The sequence below is a fragment of the Tamandua tetradactyla genome, chromosome 11 (assembly GCF_023851605.1).
Source record: "Tamandua tetradactyla isolate mTamTet1 chromosome 11, mTamTet1.pri, whole genome shotgun sequence".
Lineage (NCBI taxonomy): Eukaryota > Metazoa > Chordata > Mammalia > Pilosa > Myrmecophagidae > Tamandua > Tamandua tetradactyla.
In genome coordinates, this window is record NC_135337.1 from 101,528,051 (window position 1) to 101,545,003 (window position 16,953).

A 16,953-nucleotide genomic window follows, 5' to 3' on the forward strand; every position below is an offset into this window, starting at 1 on the left:
GTCTTTCAATGAAACTCGAAACAATTTCTACATTAAGAATAAAAATCTTCCCCCACACTCCCAGCCCTGAATTACATTCAATTTTGGACTATGCCTGTGACAGAGAGTAACAATCACCAAATATCCATGCGTTCCCCTCTGCTTGTGGTAAGGGTAGGGCCACATGACTAGTCCTGGCTGATAAAATATGCATGGAGGTGAGAAATGTCCTTTCTGGTCTAGGCTGTGGAAAATCTAGCACAATATTAAATTTTATTTCTATCTAACAACTGAGCTTCGTGACCAGGTCATGGAGCTGCAGATGATTGCCTGCACCAGGTTCCATGAGGGGCTGTGTGGAGTAAGGCTCTGCTGACACTTTGGGCATGACCACATGTGAAAAGAAGTTCAAGATGAATTGTTACCACTGCAAGACTTAGCACATTCTGGCTAACAGAACTCCCATTTCACAAATTCCTGTTTCCTTTCTACTACATCATTTGCTCAAGCTGTCTCTCTGCTGACATAACCCTTTTACCACATTTCTGGTTTATGATATTCCATGTCCTTTAATGTCTGTTCCAAATGCTATCCACTTTCCAAGAAACCACTGATCTCCAGCTGAATGTGATATCCACCTCTCCTCTGCTGACATAAAGAACACTGGACTCTTTATGGTGATGATTGCATTTGCTTCACTGCCTCCTCTCTTTATCTGAGAATCTTTGAATGTGGAGACCATATCGAATTCATCCAAGCACTCCAGGCACCTAGTTCTACAGGCAGCAGTACCTTCAAATGGAAACTTGTTGGTTTGAATTGAGTTTTCTTTGTCTCTATGAGGAAGGCAAAGTATAGACTCAGGCAGGTGGCACTAAGAGATGATTTTAAATCACCCCCTGCCTGATGCACAGCAATGTGAGATGTAAAGCAAAACAGAAATAACCATGCATGAATAAAAGTGATTCTCAAACTGCAGGATAAATACATATCTTATTAGAGAAGACAGGAAGCAAAAGTGATGTTTTCTGAAGAAAACCAGATGAGGAGTTAGAGAATCGGCATTCTGGATTTAACGTGTCTTGGTTCCCAAAACTACTCAAGCAAATGCCATGAAATGGGTCAGGTTAAACAATGGGATTTATTGGCTCATAGTTTTGAGTCTAAAAGGAAGTCCAAATCAAGACATCACCAAGGCAACACTTTTCTTCTGAGAACAGAAGCTCTGGGATTGGTTGGCTCACCCTTGTTCCTTAGTATGAAACATAGTGACACACACGGTGGCATCTCCTGGCCTCTCATCTCCTCCAGGTTCCACTGATGTTCAGCTGTGACTTTCTGTCTCTCTGTCTGAATTTTATTTTCTTATAAAGGACTCTAGTGATAGGAGTAAGACCCATCCTGGGCCAACCCTTAACTTAAGGGACCTCCTCACAAAGTCCTACCTATGTGGGTTCACACCTACAGGAATGAATTCAATTGAAGAATGTTTTTCTGAGGTACATACCTCCAAACCAACACAACTCATGTGAAATGGATGCTGTGACCACTCTGAGACTCAGGTTTACCACCTTGTAGAAGGGGTCAGAGCATGAAGAGGAAGTTAACGAATGTATTTCATTCTGAAGTTTTCTGTACAGAAATTCCAGGATGTTTACCAGGATGAGGATAAAGTCTCCATCTTGTGGTTAAATTCAGTTCTGCATTCACTCCTAATCTTATCACGGATATCAAGTAACCTGAAGGTCAGCTTAGAGAAGCAGCATCAAGGGCCATGACTTCCATGAGGAACATACACTTATCTTCTTAATTCAAGTCTACCGGGACAGGCTTCACTAGCTGTCATTTGGAAGAGAATTTCAACTTAAATAATCAGTGGTTCAAAGGTACATTTTTATTCATTCTTTTTTTTACAAGAGAAGGGCCACTATGTGCTGGGAACTGAGAATACTTTGATAAATGAGAAACAGTCCTTACCCCCAGTGAATTCACAGTCTAGTGGGGCAGCTAAGTAACAGGTAAGTAATAAATACGTAAGCAGCATGTGTTGTGGGAACACATGGGAGCGCTGGAGATTCAGGTGGCATCTAGAAGAAAGGACTGCTCCCGACACCTGGAGGAGATGTAGGAGTTAACTTGTGGAAGAGAGAAGGGAAGAACACTGAGGGCAGAGGAGAGAACAGCTGATCATTCAAAGAGGTAAGAGCAGGTAAAATTAAAAAGAGAAACAAAACTTAGAGTGCAATGTAAGTTACTGTCACTGGTCTAGATTTTTTCCTGAGGGTCATTGAAGCATTATAAACAATGTGGGTTTAGAAAGAGCATTCTGACATTCTATGAAAATCGATTGGAAAAATAAAAGATAACAGTGCTCTAATTTTGATAACAGCAGGAGGGGTGGAAAGAAGTACTTAGAAGGTAGAGTAAATTTAAGAGTCAATAAGGTCCTAGGTGTGACTATGATAGTGGAAGCCACCATGGAATAAAGGTTAAAAAAAAAGTTACTGAAATTGAGATAGTGAAGAGAGTCAAGAGTCTAGCAGGGTAGTTAAGATAGGCTTGAGAGACAAATTAACAAATGGAGGAGATAATTCCTTACATGGCATATCTTTCCTGAGAAAAGGGGGGATGGGTCCCTCTCAAATGGCCACCTTCATAAGAGAATTCAGACCCCAGGGCCCAGAGGACAAAAAGGTCTTAAGCTTGTCTTCCACCTGAGCCTCTGTCTGAACCACCCGCCTGGCAGGGACACGGTCTGCTAAGAATTAAGGACTACACATCACTTTACACTGGTGGAGAGTTGCGGGCTGACAAGTGCCACCTGTGGGCAGGACAGGAAAAACAGAGTACAGAGGCTCCACAGGAAAGTCAACCACCTGTGGGTTTCACCGTCAGAGACCCTTGGTCAAATCTTCCTCTTAGACCTGGGCTGTCTGGTCTGGGAAAGTGTGATTGGGGTCAATCAGATATGCGGAGACCTCCTCCTCCTCCTCCTCCACCTCTTCCTCCTCCTCCTTTTTCTTCTTCAAAAAAGGTTCCATATAGGCAGGGCAAGAACCAGAAAAACAAGAGCCAAAAAATTCTGTTCATTCAAACAGAAGCTCTGCTAAAGGCCTAGAATAAGTTTCTCTTTTATAGAATCCCAACAAACTAATCAAGACCCTTGTAGAATGGGTGGAGACATGACTCCACCTAATTAGGTTTAATACCCATAAGTGATTGAGTCACATCTCCATGGAGATAACCCAATTAAGTTTCCAGCCTATAATTCTGAATGGGAATTAGAAGAAATAATTGCTCCCACAAGACTGGTTAAGATTAAAATATGGATTTTCTAGGGCACATAAATTCTTTCAAACCCGTGCACTAACCAATAAGAAAACCCTAGTTAAAACAGTGAAAACAACTTGCAGAATGAATTTATCAGGGAAATCAGATGACTGGATATCAGCAAAAAATTATGAGTTATAGGAGGAAAAATGAAGATATGGCCCAGTGAAAGGAACAAACTAACACTTCAAACAAGATACAGGAGTTGAAAGAACTAATTAAATACATTCTAAATCAAAGCAGTGAGTTGAAGAAAGAAATGACAAAAGAGAGGAAGGACATAAAGAAGACATAAGGCAACCATAAAAAGAATTTAAAAGCTTGAAAAGACAATGACAGAACTTATGAGAATGAAAGATATAGTATAGAAGAAGATAAACACAATGGAGAATTACAGCAGTGGATTTAGTATAGACAAAGATAAACACAATGGAGAATTACAACAGTGGATTTGAAGAGGCACAAGAAAGGGGTAGGGAACTAGAGAACAAGACATCTGAAATCCTACACAGAAGAACAGATAAGGAAAAGAATGAGACCCTAATTAAAGGGGGCACATAGAGCCTGGAGATGCATAGGGCCATGAACCAACTTAAACTCTTGATAGGCAAGCCTGAGGAGTGGGGTCCTGCTCTGAAAAGGCTTTTTTTTTCTACTCCTTAACAGATCATTAGAATTAAAACTTCTTAGGCTCCAGCACTGCCCAGGTAAGGGAGGAATTAAGCTTGTCTGAGAGACAAAGTAACTAGTCAGGTGAAAGGAGCTAATTCCATAAAGGAAAGGAGTTAATTCCCAAGAGAAAGGTGGGGCCCAGCTCAAGTGAAATCCCTCCTTGAAGGGATTCAGGCCCCAGGGATTGGAAAACTGAAGCAATTAAAGCCAACCTACAGCCCCTACTTTGTCTCATCCACACCCCAGCTGGGAAAGTCTGCTGAAGTTAAAAGCATCACTTTATGCTGTGGGAAGCTGCAGGCAGACAAGTGCTGCATACTGGGCAGGACAGGAAAATCACAGAGTCTAGAAGCTTCATAGGAAAGTTTGTCAACCTGCTGGGTCTCATTCTCAGGGAAAACTGATGCTGGTGATTCTTTCTACCTGAGGGGAGGCCAATCCAGTCAGAAAATCTGACAGGGGTCTATAATATCTGAGGACACCCTCCTCAAAAGAAAAGACTCCATATAGGCAGGGAAAGAAACAGAAAAATAAGAACTGAAAAATTCTAATCAGTTAGACAGAAACTATGCCAGAGATCAAGAATAGGTTGAACTGAATGTCAAAGAACAGATAGAGAAATAGTCATCCGGCAAGAAAATCCCAGGTAAAAGAGTGAAAATAACCTTCATAATAAACTAATTAAGCAAATCAAATGCCTAGATGTTAGCAAAAAATAACAAATCATTTTAGGAAAATTGAAGATATGGCCCAGTCAAAGGAACAAATCAAAAATTCAAATGAGATACAGGAGTTGAAACAACTAATTCAGGATGTTCTAATAGACATGGAAAATCTCATATAAAGTCAATTCAACAAGTTGAGGGAAGATATAAAGAATTGGGTGAACAAAAACAAGAAATCAAAAGTTTGAAAATGCAAATCACATAACTTATGGGAATGAAAGGCATGATAGAAGAGAAGAAAAACAATGCAAACTTATTACAATAGATTTGAAGAAGAAGAAGAAGAAAAAAAAGAAAAAGAAGAAACGACTAGTGAACTAGAGGATTGGACATCTGAAATCTGACACACAAAAGAAAATATAGGGAAAAAATGGAAAAATATGAGCAGGGTTTCAGGGAATTGAATAACAGGATGAAGTGCACAAATATACATGTTGTGGGTGCCCCAGAAAGAGAAAAGAAGGGAAAAGAAGGAGAAAGACTAATGGAGGAAATGATCACTGAAAATTTCCCAGCTCTTATGAAAGACATAAAATTACAGATCCAAGAAGTGCAGCATACCCCAAACAGAATAGATCCAAATAGACATACTCTAAGACACTTACTAATCATATTTTCAGATGTCAAAAAGAAAGAGAATTTTTAAAGCAGCAAGAGAAAAGTGATCTATCACACACAAGGGAAGCCCAAAAAGACTGTGTGGATTTCTCATCAGAAACCATGGAGGTGAGAAGATAAAGGTATGATATATTTAAGATTCTAAATGAGAAAAACTGCCAACCAAGAATTCTATGTCCAGCAAAATTGTTCTTTAAAAATGAGGGTGAGATTAAAGCATTTTCAGACAATCACTGAGAGAATTTGGGACCAATAGACTGGTTCTGCAAGAAATGCTAAAGGGAGCCTATAGGTAGATATGAAAAAGCAGGAGAGAGAGATCCACCAGTAAACATAAAGAGAAAAAAAAAACTTAGATATGACATATAAAATGCAAAACACAAAATGATAGAAGAGAGTATTGCTTTTACAGTAATAACACTAAATGATAGTGGGGTAAATTCACCAAGCAAAAGACATAGACTACCAGAATGGATTAAATAACAGGACAGATCTAAACACTGTCTATAGGAGACTCATTTTAGACCTAAGGACAAAAATCAGCTGAAAGTGAAAATTCGGGAGAAGATATGTCTTGCAAACAACAATCAGATAAGAGCAGGAGCAGCTATGCTAATATCTGATAGATTAGACTTTAAATTAAAACAACTAAAAGAGATAAAGAAGGACACTAGGTATTAGTAAAAGGAACAATTTAACAAGAAGACATAAAAAGTATAAATATTTATGCCCTAAGCCAGAGTGCTTCAAAGTACATGAGGCAAACACTGACAAACCTGAAGGGAGAAATAGACATCTCTATCATAATAGTTGGAGACTTCATTTCCCCACTCACATCAATGGACAAAACATCTAGACAGAAGATCAATAAAGAAACAGGGAATTTGAATAATACAATAAATGAACTAGACTTAAAAGTCCATTTACAGGACATTTCACCCCACAAAAACAGAAGACAAATTTTTCTCAAGTCCTCATGGATTGCTTTCAAGGATAGACTATGTGCTGGTCACAGAGCAAGTCTCAATAAATTGAAAAAATTGAAATCATACAAAGCACTTTCTCAGATCTTAATGGGAGTTGGAAATCAATAACAGGCAGAGAGCCAGAAAATTCACAAATATATAGGGGCTCAACAACACACTCTTAAATAACCAGTGGGTCAAGGAAGAAATTACAGGAGAAATCTGTAACTATCTTCCGGCAAATGAAAATGAAAGCACAGCATATCAAAATGTATGGGATGCAGCAAAGACAGTGCTAAAAGGGAAATTCATTGCCTTAAATGTCTATACTAAAAAAGAAGAAAGAGTAAAAACCAAGGAATTAATTGTCCACTTGGAAGAATAGAGAAAGGACAGCAGACTAACCCCAAAACAAACAATAGGAAAGAAATAATGAAAATTAGAGTAGAAATAAATGAAATTGAGAACATGAAAACAATCAAGAAAATCAACAAACCCAGAAGTTGGTTCTTTAAAAAAAACTTAATAAAATCAATGGATCCTTAGCTAGGTTGTCAGAGACAGAGAGAGAGAGAGAGAGAGAGAGAGAGAGAGAGAGAGAGAGAGAGAGGTTGCAAATAAATAAAATTAAAAATGGAAGAGGAGACATAACCACTGACCCCACAGAAATAAAGGAGGTAATGAGATGATACTATGAGCAACCATATGCTAATAAACTAGACAATGTATATTGAAATGGACAACTTCCTAGAAATGCATAAACAAGTAACATTGGCTCAAGAAAAAATAGATGCCCTCAACAAACCATTCACGAGTAAATAAATTGAATTAGTCAACAAAAAGCTCCCCCCCCAAAAAAAATCTATAGCAAAGCTACTAGAGCTAATAAATGAATACAGCAAAGTATCAGGCAAAAAAGAAAAGTCAATGACCAGATGGCTTCACATGTGAATCCTACCAAGCATCCAAGAAAGAATTAGTAACAATCCTGCTCAAACTTGTCAAAAAATTTGAAGAGGAGGGGAAACTATCTCACTCACTCTATGAAGCCAACAATCATGCTAATTCCGAACCCAGACAAAGATACTACAAGAAAACTACAGACCAATCTCTCTAATGAATACAGACGCAAAAATCCTCAACAAAATACTTGTAAATCAAATTAAGCAGCACATTAAAAGAATTATACACCATTACAAACTGGGATTTATTCCAGGTATGCAAGGCTGGTTCAACATAAGAAAATCAATTAATGCATTACACCATATCAACATATAAAAGCAGAAAAACAACGTGATCCTCTCAATTGATGCCGAAAAGGCATTTAACAAAATTCAACATCCTTCCTTGATGAAAACACTTCTGAGGATGGAAATAGAAGGGAACTTCCTCAACATCATAAAGCAAATGTATGAAAAACCCGCAGCTAACATCATCTTCAATGGGGAAAAAGTAAAAGCTTTCCCTCTAAGATCAGGCACAAAACAAAGATGTCCACTGTCACCATTGTTATTCAACATTGTAATGGGTGTTCTACCCAGAACAATTAACAAGAAAAAAAGACATGCTAATAGTAAAGAAAGAAGTAAAAATTTCACTGTCTGCAGATGATATGAAACTATATATAAAAAATCCCACAAAAAATCTGTAGCAAAGCTACTAGAGCTAATAAATGAGTACAGCAGAATGGCAGGGTACATGATCAACACCCCAAAATCAGTAATGTTTCTATACACTAGTAATAAACAATATGAGGAGGAAATCAAGAAAAAAATCCATTTACAATAGCAACCAAACTCTTACGTAAAAGCAAATCAAAATCATAATGAGATATCATCTCACACCCACTAGAATGGCTATTATTTAAAAAACAGAAAACAAAAAGTGCTAGAGAGGATGTGGAGAAAGAGGCACACTTGTCCACTGTTTGTGGGAATGTAAAATGGTACAACCACTCTGGAAGGCAGTTTGGCAATTCCTCAGGAAGTTAAATAGAGAATTGCCACATGACGAGCAAACCCATTGCTAGGTATATATTCAGAGGTCATGAGGGCAAGGACACAAATGGACATTTGCACACCATTGTTTATAGCTGCATTATTTATGATTATTAAGAGATGGAGGTCGGCGATCGTGAGACGCCAGAGGACGTTCCCTGCGGCCGGAGCCATGAAGATGCCGCTGCCCGACGACTAGGAGCTCCGAAATGTCATCGACAAGCTGGCCCAGTTCGTGGCTCGTAATGGGCCCGAGTTTGAGAAGATGACAATGGAGAAGCAGAAGGACAACCTGAAATTCTCATTTCTTTTTGGAGGCGAGTTCTACAGTTACTACAAGTGCAAGCTGGTGCTGGAGCAGCAGCAGCTCATCTGCAAGCAGCAAGCCCCGGAGTTGGAGCCACCCACCTCTCTGCCACCCCTGCCCCAGGCTCCACTTGCCCCTGCTGCCCCCATGCCACCCACCCAGGGGGCCCCCTCCATGGATGAGCTCATCCAGCAGAGCCAGTGGAACCTCCAGCAGCAGGAGCAGCATCTGCTGGCCCTCCTACAGGAGCAGGTGATGGCGGCTGTGGCCCACACGGTAGAGCAGCAGATGCAGAAGCTCCTGGAGGAGACACAGCTGGACATGAACGAATTTGACAACCTGCTGCAGCCCATCATCGACACGTGCACCGAGGACGCCATCTCGGCTGGCAAGAACTGGATGTTCAGCAATGCCAAGTCCCCACCACACTGCGAGCTGATGGCTGGCCACCTCTGGAACCGCATCACGGCCGACGCTGTGCACTTCAAGCTGCGGCTCCACCTCATCTATCTGATCAATGACGTGCTGCACCACTGCCAGTGCAAGCAGGCGCGGGAGCTGCTGGCCGCCCTGCAGAAGGTGGTGGTTCCCATCTACTGCACCAGCTTCCTGGCCGTGGAGGAGGACAAGCAGCAGAAGATCGCCCGGCTCCTGCAGCTCTGGGAGAAGAACGGCTACTTTGACGATTCCATCATCCAGCAGCTGCAGAGCCCAGCCCTGGGGCTCGGCCAGTACCAGGAGACGCTCATCAGCGAGCTCTCCTCGGCAGCGCAGCTTGTGCAGCTGGCCTTCCAGCAGCAGATCCAGAGCCTCAAGGCGCAGCACGAGGAGTTCGTCAGCAGCCTGGCCCAGCAGCAGCAGCAGCACATCCAGCTACCCCCGCTGGAGGCAGAAGTCAAGGCTGTGCTGCCCCCCGCCACGCTGCCCCCGGCACCAGCGCCCACCCCGGCCATCCCACCAACCACCCAACCCGATGACAGCAAGCCCCCCATCCAGATGCCCAGCTCTTCTGAGTACAATGCCTCGGGAGGGTCCCGGACCCTGCGGCCGCTGGCCCCAGGGGCCCTGGGCTGCACGACCAGATCCCCCCCAACAAGCTGCCCTGGTTTGAGCAGCCCCACCCTGTTGCCCCCTGGGGCCAGCAGCAGCCTCCTGAGCAGCCTCCTGAGCAGCACCCCTACCCGCACTACCAGGGGGGCCGCCCCACTGCCCGCGCCACCCCTTCGAGTGGCCACCCTACCCCCACCGCTTCGACTACCCCCAGGGGGACCTCCCTGCCGAGATGGGGCCCCCACACCACCACCCCGGCCACCGCATGCTGCACCCTGGAATCAACGAGCACCCGCCTTGGGGTGGGCCCCAGCACCCCGACTTCGGCCCTCCCCCCCCACGGCTTCAACTGGCAGCCCCCCCACATGCGGCGGCAGGGCCCCCCCACATCAACCATGACGATCCCAGTCTGGTTCCCAACGTGCCCTACTTCGACCTGCCTGCAGGGCTCATGGTGCCCCTCGTGAAGCTGGAGTACAAGCCACTGGACCCCAAGGACATCCACCTCTCGCCCCCCATGCCACCCAGCGAGAGGCTCCTGGCTGCCGTGGAAGCTTTCTACAGCCCCCCATCCCACGACAGGCCCCACAATAGCGAGGGCTGGGAGCAGAACGGCCTCTATGAGTTCTTCCGAGCCAAGATGCGGGCCCGGCGGAGGAAGGGCCCCGAGAAGAGGAGCAGGTGAGGGTGGACCAGGTTGCGGGTGGGCCCAGGGGGCGGGCGGGCTGTCCCCCGACTCACGCCCCGTCTCCCCACAGCGGCCCCTCGCGGTCACGGAGCAGGTCCAAGAGCCGGGGGCGCTCCTCCTCCAGCTCCAACTCCAGGTCCTCCAAGTCGTCCGGCTCCTACTCGCGCTCCCGCTCCCGCTCCTGCTCGCGCTCCTACTCCCGCTCCCGCTCCAGGTAGGGAGCCCCACCCAGGCCGGCCAGCCCTGTGCCGCCCTCACCTGAGCCTGGGCTCACACTGACCGCCCTCTCCCTGCAGGAGCCGCAGCCCGTCCCGCTCCTCGCGTAGCCGCTCTCGCTCCCGCTCCCGCTCCAAGTCCTACTCCCCAGGGAGGAGACGCCGGTCGCGGTCACGGAGCCCCAGCCCGCCTTTCTCGGCTGGTCTGGGTTCTAATTCAGCTCCACCCATCCCAGATTCAAGACTCGGAGAGGAAAACAAGGGACATCAGATGCTGGTGAAAATGGGATGGAGCGGGTCTGGTGGCCTTCGTGTGAAAGAGCAAGGGATCCAGGACCCCATCAAGGGGGGGACGTGCGGGACAAGTGGGACCAGTACAAGGGTGTGGGCGTGGCCTTGGATGACCCCTATGAGAACTACCGCCGGAACAAGAGCTACTCCTTCATCGCCCGCGTGAAGGCCAGGGACGAGTGCAAGTAGGCGCCCGGAGCCACGCGGGCTGCTGGCTGCTAGACCTTCCGGCCCAGTAGTGGGAGAGCCCCAGCTCATCCTCACGGCTCACGTGCACCAGTCCTCTCCTTCAGGGCACGGCCGGAAGAGACGGATGCTGGCCTGTGCTTGCTCAGTCTAATGGAAGGCCCAGGCTTTGCCCACAGACCAGCTGCTCGTGTAGCCAGCCACGCGACCCCATGCCCCTGCTCTCCTTTGCAGTGAAGCCAGGTGTGCTAGGCCCTCTGTCCCCAGAGAAGGACATGTGGCATCAGAAGGAAGGGCTGTTTGGCATCTTCCCTGAGTTGCACCTGAGCCTTTTAAACCAGGAGGGGCCGGCCCGGAGGAGACCAGGAGAGGTGGGCCTCTGACCACTCAGCTGAGCAGCTGGTGAAGAGAACATAAGCCAGGCCTTGTTGCTGCTCACTCCCTAGAAATGGAAAAACAAAACCTTTTTTGATTTGCGAAGTTAAACAGGGCTTTCGTTTTCACCCCACATGGTTTAGTTTTAGAAGACTGCTATCAAGCTAAAACCATCCCCTGTGAGATCGTTTGAAATGCAGCTCCTGTAACACACACTGGCCCTTAGTTCCATTCTTTTCGTTGCACACGTTGGTATTTCTCAGTTGTCAGCCACTTGCTGTGTGGGAAGAACCCGCCATGGGAAGCAGGTCTCAGCAGCTGCAGGTGGAAGAGGGAGGCCCTCCGAGACGCCCCATCCTTAGTGCCTCTGCCCAGTCCCCCCTCGGAGGAGGCTGCACTCTAGCCCCTGGTGCCAGGACCCATCTCAGGCTCCATGGGGAGAGCTGCCCCTGTGGAAGCCGCCCGCGGGATCGGCTGTGCTGGGCCTCGCTGGCAGCTGGTGCGGTACTGTGTTTGTACAGGAACATATTTGAAAGTTCTTTTCAATGAGATGCAATACCTTCTCCAACTTTTCAGCCCCGTGTAGTAAAATAGATTTGGTTTTGTTCTGGATTTCCTGTAGCTGTGAATTGTTCAAATGTGTCTGATTCAAGATACAATGTCAACACGTGCTGTAACTGTTTCTTGTGGATTTAACTGTTTTGCCTTCGAATAAAGACTTTTTTCCAAAAAAAAAAAAAAAGAGAGAGATGGAAACAGCCCAAACATCCATCAACAAATGAGTGGCTAAACAAGCTGTGGTATATACACACAGTGGAATATTATGCAGCTGGAAGACAGAATATATAATGTCATGAAACATGTTACAATGTAGATGTACCTTGAGAACATTATATTTTAAAATTTCAACTTCTGTGTAAGACTAAAGGGAGAGATGTTTCTTGGGTGCAAAATTTATATTTTGGGTAGTGCATTACCTAATTTAACTTGTGTGGTCAGTTTAGTTGAACACAGTAAGTACATGGAATCTTGAATAGGGCAGAGATTTTGTTAGTTTGTCCAGGTTAGTGTGATGCCCCAATAAATTTCAGAGTAATTAAGGGAGTGAATAAAGAAGAATTTGAAAAGTCCCTTTGGGGGAAGGGGAGAAAGGAGGAAATATTCAATTTCCCATTTGGAGAATTTCTGATATTCTCACAAGCAGTGGGAACAATTAAGTCAATAGGCCAAGCAATTGATCTTGTGGTTCACCCCTCTGAAACTTATTCCTGCAAAGGATAGGCTAAGTCTACTTAAAATTGGGCCTACAAGTCAGCCCAGAGAAGCTCTTTTGTTGCTCAGATTTGGCCTCTCTCTAAGCCAACTCAGCAGGTGAACCCACTGCCCTCCCTCCTACTTGGACCATGACTCCCAGGGTGTAAATCTCTCTGGCAACTTGGGACATAAATAGCACAATGAGCCAGGACACAGCATCTAGGGATTGAGAAGTCCTTCTTAACCAAAAGGGGGAAGAGAAAAATGAGACAAAATAAAGTTTCAGTAGCTGAGAGATTTCAAACAGAGTCAAGAGGTTATTCTGGAAGTTATTCTTATGCACCCCCTTTTAGTTTATCATGGATTGGCATGGTTGGAGGGAAGTACCTGAAACTGCTGAGCTGTGTTCCAGTAGACTTGATTGTTGAAAGTGATTGTATAAAAACATAACATTTGCAATGTGACTGTGTGATTGTGAAAACCTTGTGTCTGATGCTCTTTTTTTCTAGGATATGGACAGATGAGTAAAAAAAAAAGTATAAAAAATAAAATAATAATAAAGGGATAAGGGGTAAAATAAATTGGATAGATGGAAATACTAGTGGCCAATGAGAGGAAGGGGTATGGTGTATGGTATGTATGAATTTTCTTTTTTTCTGAAATGATGCAAATAATAAAAAAAATGATCACAGTGATGAAAAGGCAATTATGTCATGATATTATGAGCCATTGATTGTATACTATGTATAGAATGCATGGTTAAGATTTCTCAATAAAAATATTTTTTTAAATAATGGGGTAGAGTTTTAAATGTTTTCAGACAAATAGACACTGAGAGTTTGTGAACAAGAGACCTGTTCTACAAGGAATACTAAAGGGAGCATCACAGGGAGATAGGAAAATGCAGGAGACAGGGGTTTAGAGAAGAGTGTGGGAATGAAGACTGTCAGTAAGTATGAGAATAAAGTCATGATGCATGCAGCATGTGGGTGTGCCTTGAGGACATTATGCTGAGATTAGCCAGAAACAAAAGGACAAATTTTGCATGGCCTCATTAATATGAATAACATTAATGAGTGAAATTTGACAGTTGAAGATGAGAACACAGGTTATCAGAAGATAGAAAGAAGGTAGAGGTTGGGCCTTTGATGCTGAAAGAGTAGAGAATGTTCAACAGAATTGACTGGAAATGGAAGGCACAATACTATCTGATGGTAGCACAATATTGTAAGTTCATTGAACAAAGCTGAGTGTGCATATGGTTGAAAGAGGAAGGCAAGGAACATATATGACAGCAGAAGGTAAGATAATGATAAAGACTTATTAAAACCTAGATTGGATCTTGATGATGATTAAAGTTACAAATATAAGACTGTTATTACATGAGGGAGAAAAATGAGTATCAACATTGTAAGTTATTGAAAATAGGAGAGTATATGCAATGCAAACTAGGGTCTGTAGTTAACAGTAACACTGCAATCTTTCATTAAATGTAACAAAGGTTGTATATCAAAGCTAAATGTCAATAAGAGAGGGATATAAGGAAAAGGTCTTTTTATTGTTATCATCACTTTATCTTCTATTATTTTTTATTCTTCATTTTCTTTCCTCTTCTTTCTTTGCAGAAGAAATGGAAATGTCCACATGTAGATTGTGGTGGTGAATGCATAACTATACCAGGAAACATTGATTATTTACCTGGGATGAACTATACTACATGTGAATAAAACTGTTTAAAAAATAAACAGAAAGATAAAAGTTCTGGAGAAAATGTTGAGAGAGATGTACCTGTTCACTGATTGTAGGAAAGTGGAGTGGTGCAGCCCCTCTGGAGGGCAGTGTGTTGGCTCCACAGGAGGCTAAGCACAGGGTCACCATATGATCCTGCAACCCCATTATTGGACATACACATGGAAGAACAGAATGTAGGGACATGAATGGATATTTGCACACTGGTGTTTATGGCAGCAGCATTCACAATGTGCAAGGGCCTAAGGGTACATAGACTGATGAAGGAAGGTTACATAGACTGATGAACAGTGACGTATACACACAATGGAATATTGGGCATCTGCAAGAAGGAATGAAGTTGTGAGGCATGCAACTTGGTTAATGAATCTTGGGAGCAGTATGTTGAGTGAAATAAGCCAGAACTGAAAAGACAAATATTATAACACCTCACTAACATGAGCTAGTTATATTGTGCAAACTCTGAGACTCTGAATTAGAAAGCATAACTTATCAAGAGAAGGTTTACTGTAAAGGATCCTCTGCTGTAATCTCCTACAACAGTCACTCTTATTCCAAAATTCTGAGATGCTAAACTCATTGTGAGTAACTTGGTCATTCCCTAAAATTTTGGGTATCTGTGTGATACCTGAAACCAAGAGCTAAAGTCCTGCGGCTATGAATGTCAGCAGTACCCCACACAGGAGTTGAAAAAGAGATCAGATTTCAATTAGAGATATGAATGAAGTTGATCTAGTTAGGGCTAAAGTAAATCAGACTAAAAAAGGAAATATTGACTGTGTTTTAAAAGTTCAATTTCCTTGTTAGACCAAAGGAAGACATGTTCATTTGGTGCAAATTGATATTTTCTGTAGCATGCTATCTAATTTAACTTGTATGATCAGTTTACCTGAATACCACAATTCCGTGGAATCTTGAATAGGATATGAAATCCTATTGGTTTGTTCAGGTAAGTGTGATGCCACAATATATCTCAGAGTCACTTAGGCAGAGAACAAAAAAGTATTTGCAAAGTTCCCTTGGGGACTGGGGAGAAAGGAGAAAATATTAAACTTCCCCACCTGGGGAATTCCTGATATTCTCACAAGCAGCGGGGACAACCAATTTAAGCCTTCAGTCTAGGGACTCACCCCTATGAAGTTTATTCCTGCAAAGGAGAAGATAAGCCTACTGATAATTATACCCAAGAGTCATTCCAGAGAATCTCTTTTGTTGCTCAGATGTGGCCCTTCTCTAAACCAACTTGGCAGGTGAACTCACTGCCCTCTCTTTATGTGGACATGACTCCAAGGGGTGTAAATCTCCCTGGAAATGTGGGACAGAAATTCTGGGATGAGCTGGAATATGGCATCAAGGGATTTAGAAAGCCTTCTTGACCAACAGGGAGAAGAAAGAAATGAGACAAAATAAAGTTTCAGTGGCTGAGAGATTCCAAATAGAATAGAGAATTCATTCTGGAGTTTATTCTTATGCATTATATAGATATTCTTTCTTAGTTTGTAGTGTATTACAATATCTAGAAGGAAATACCTAAACTGTTGAATAGGAATACAGTAACCTTGATTCTCGAATTTGATTGTTTAACTATACAACTTTCATGGTGTGGCTGTGTGACTGTGAAAACCTTGTGACTGATACTCCCTTTATCCAGGGAATGAATAGATGAGAAAAAAATGAAGACAAAAATAAATAAATAATATGGGAGAATAAGGGTATAGGATGTTTGGTTGTTCATTTTAATTTTTATTCTTACCTTTAATTTTTGGAGTAATGAAATGTTCAAAAATTGATTGTGGTGATGAATGCACAATTATGTGATGATACTCTGAACCTCTGATTGTCTACTGATTATACGGTATGTGAATATATCTCAATGTAACTGCATTTTTAAAACTCTGTCAAAGACATTCTTACATCAAAAGTTAAATGTTAGAAATGTTCACGATAACTTCCTAAGATTAAATTCACAAAAGTAGGATTGCTGGTTCAAGAGAATGCGTATTTTAAAGAAATTTAATGTTAATCACAAATTGCTCTCTAAAAAGGTTGCAATACTTTTCTTCTCATTAAACATTTTATTAAAGTGAACATTTATTCCCCAACCCCAGCCCCCTGAAACTCAGTGCTAGCAACCTTTTCAATGTCAATTTGTGGGGTGAAAATAGATTATGTCATAGTTTGAATTTGCATATATTTTGTTAATAATACATGAAATAATTCTTTATATGTTATAAGCCAATTATACAATTTCATTTTGCATTTCTTTTTATCATTTGAGTATTTATATTTTTATTTATTTTTGCTTAGTTAACTATTTTTGACAAGACTATAACTCTCAATGATTGGATGTTCAGTGTCCCTCCACCTTTGCAACTCACCCCAGTCTAAAAAGAAAATCCACACTGGCACAGCCAATCTTTTCCCTACCTGCATTCAATTTCCTCCAGTTTTCTGGTCTCACTGTGTTGGGTCAATTTGAGATACTGTGAGTCCCACAGAAGCAGAGATAATGAAGAAGGGAAGAGACCTGTAGCCTAGAGGGACCAACAGGA

General features: G+C 42.9%; 1 protein-coding gene across 1 annotated transcript; it reads left to right on the top strand.

The window, feature by feature from the left end:
• The first annotated feature begins 8,458 nt into the window (after positions 1–8,458).
• Positions 8,459–11,026, top strand: LOC143649759 (calcium homeostasis endoplasmic reticulum protein-like). The gene is given in 8 exon segments (XM_077119679.1): positions 8,459–9,623; positions 9,626–9,781; positions 9,784–9,974; positions 9,976–10,015; positions 10,018–10,324; positions 10,402–10,545; positions 10,628–10,887; positions 10,890–11,026. Coding segments are annotated over 8 exon segments (2,400 nt in total).
• Positions 11,027–16,953: the final 5,927 nt, after the last annotated feature.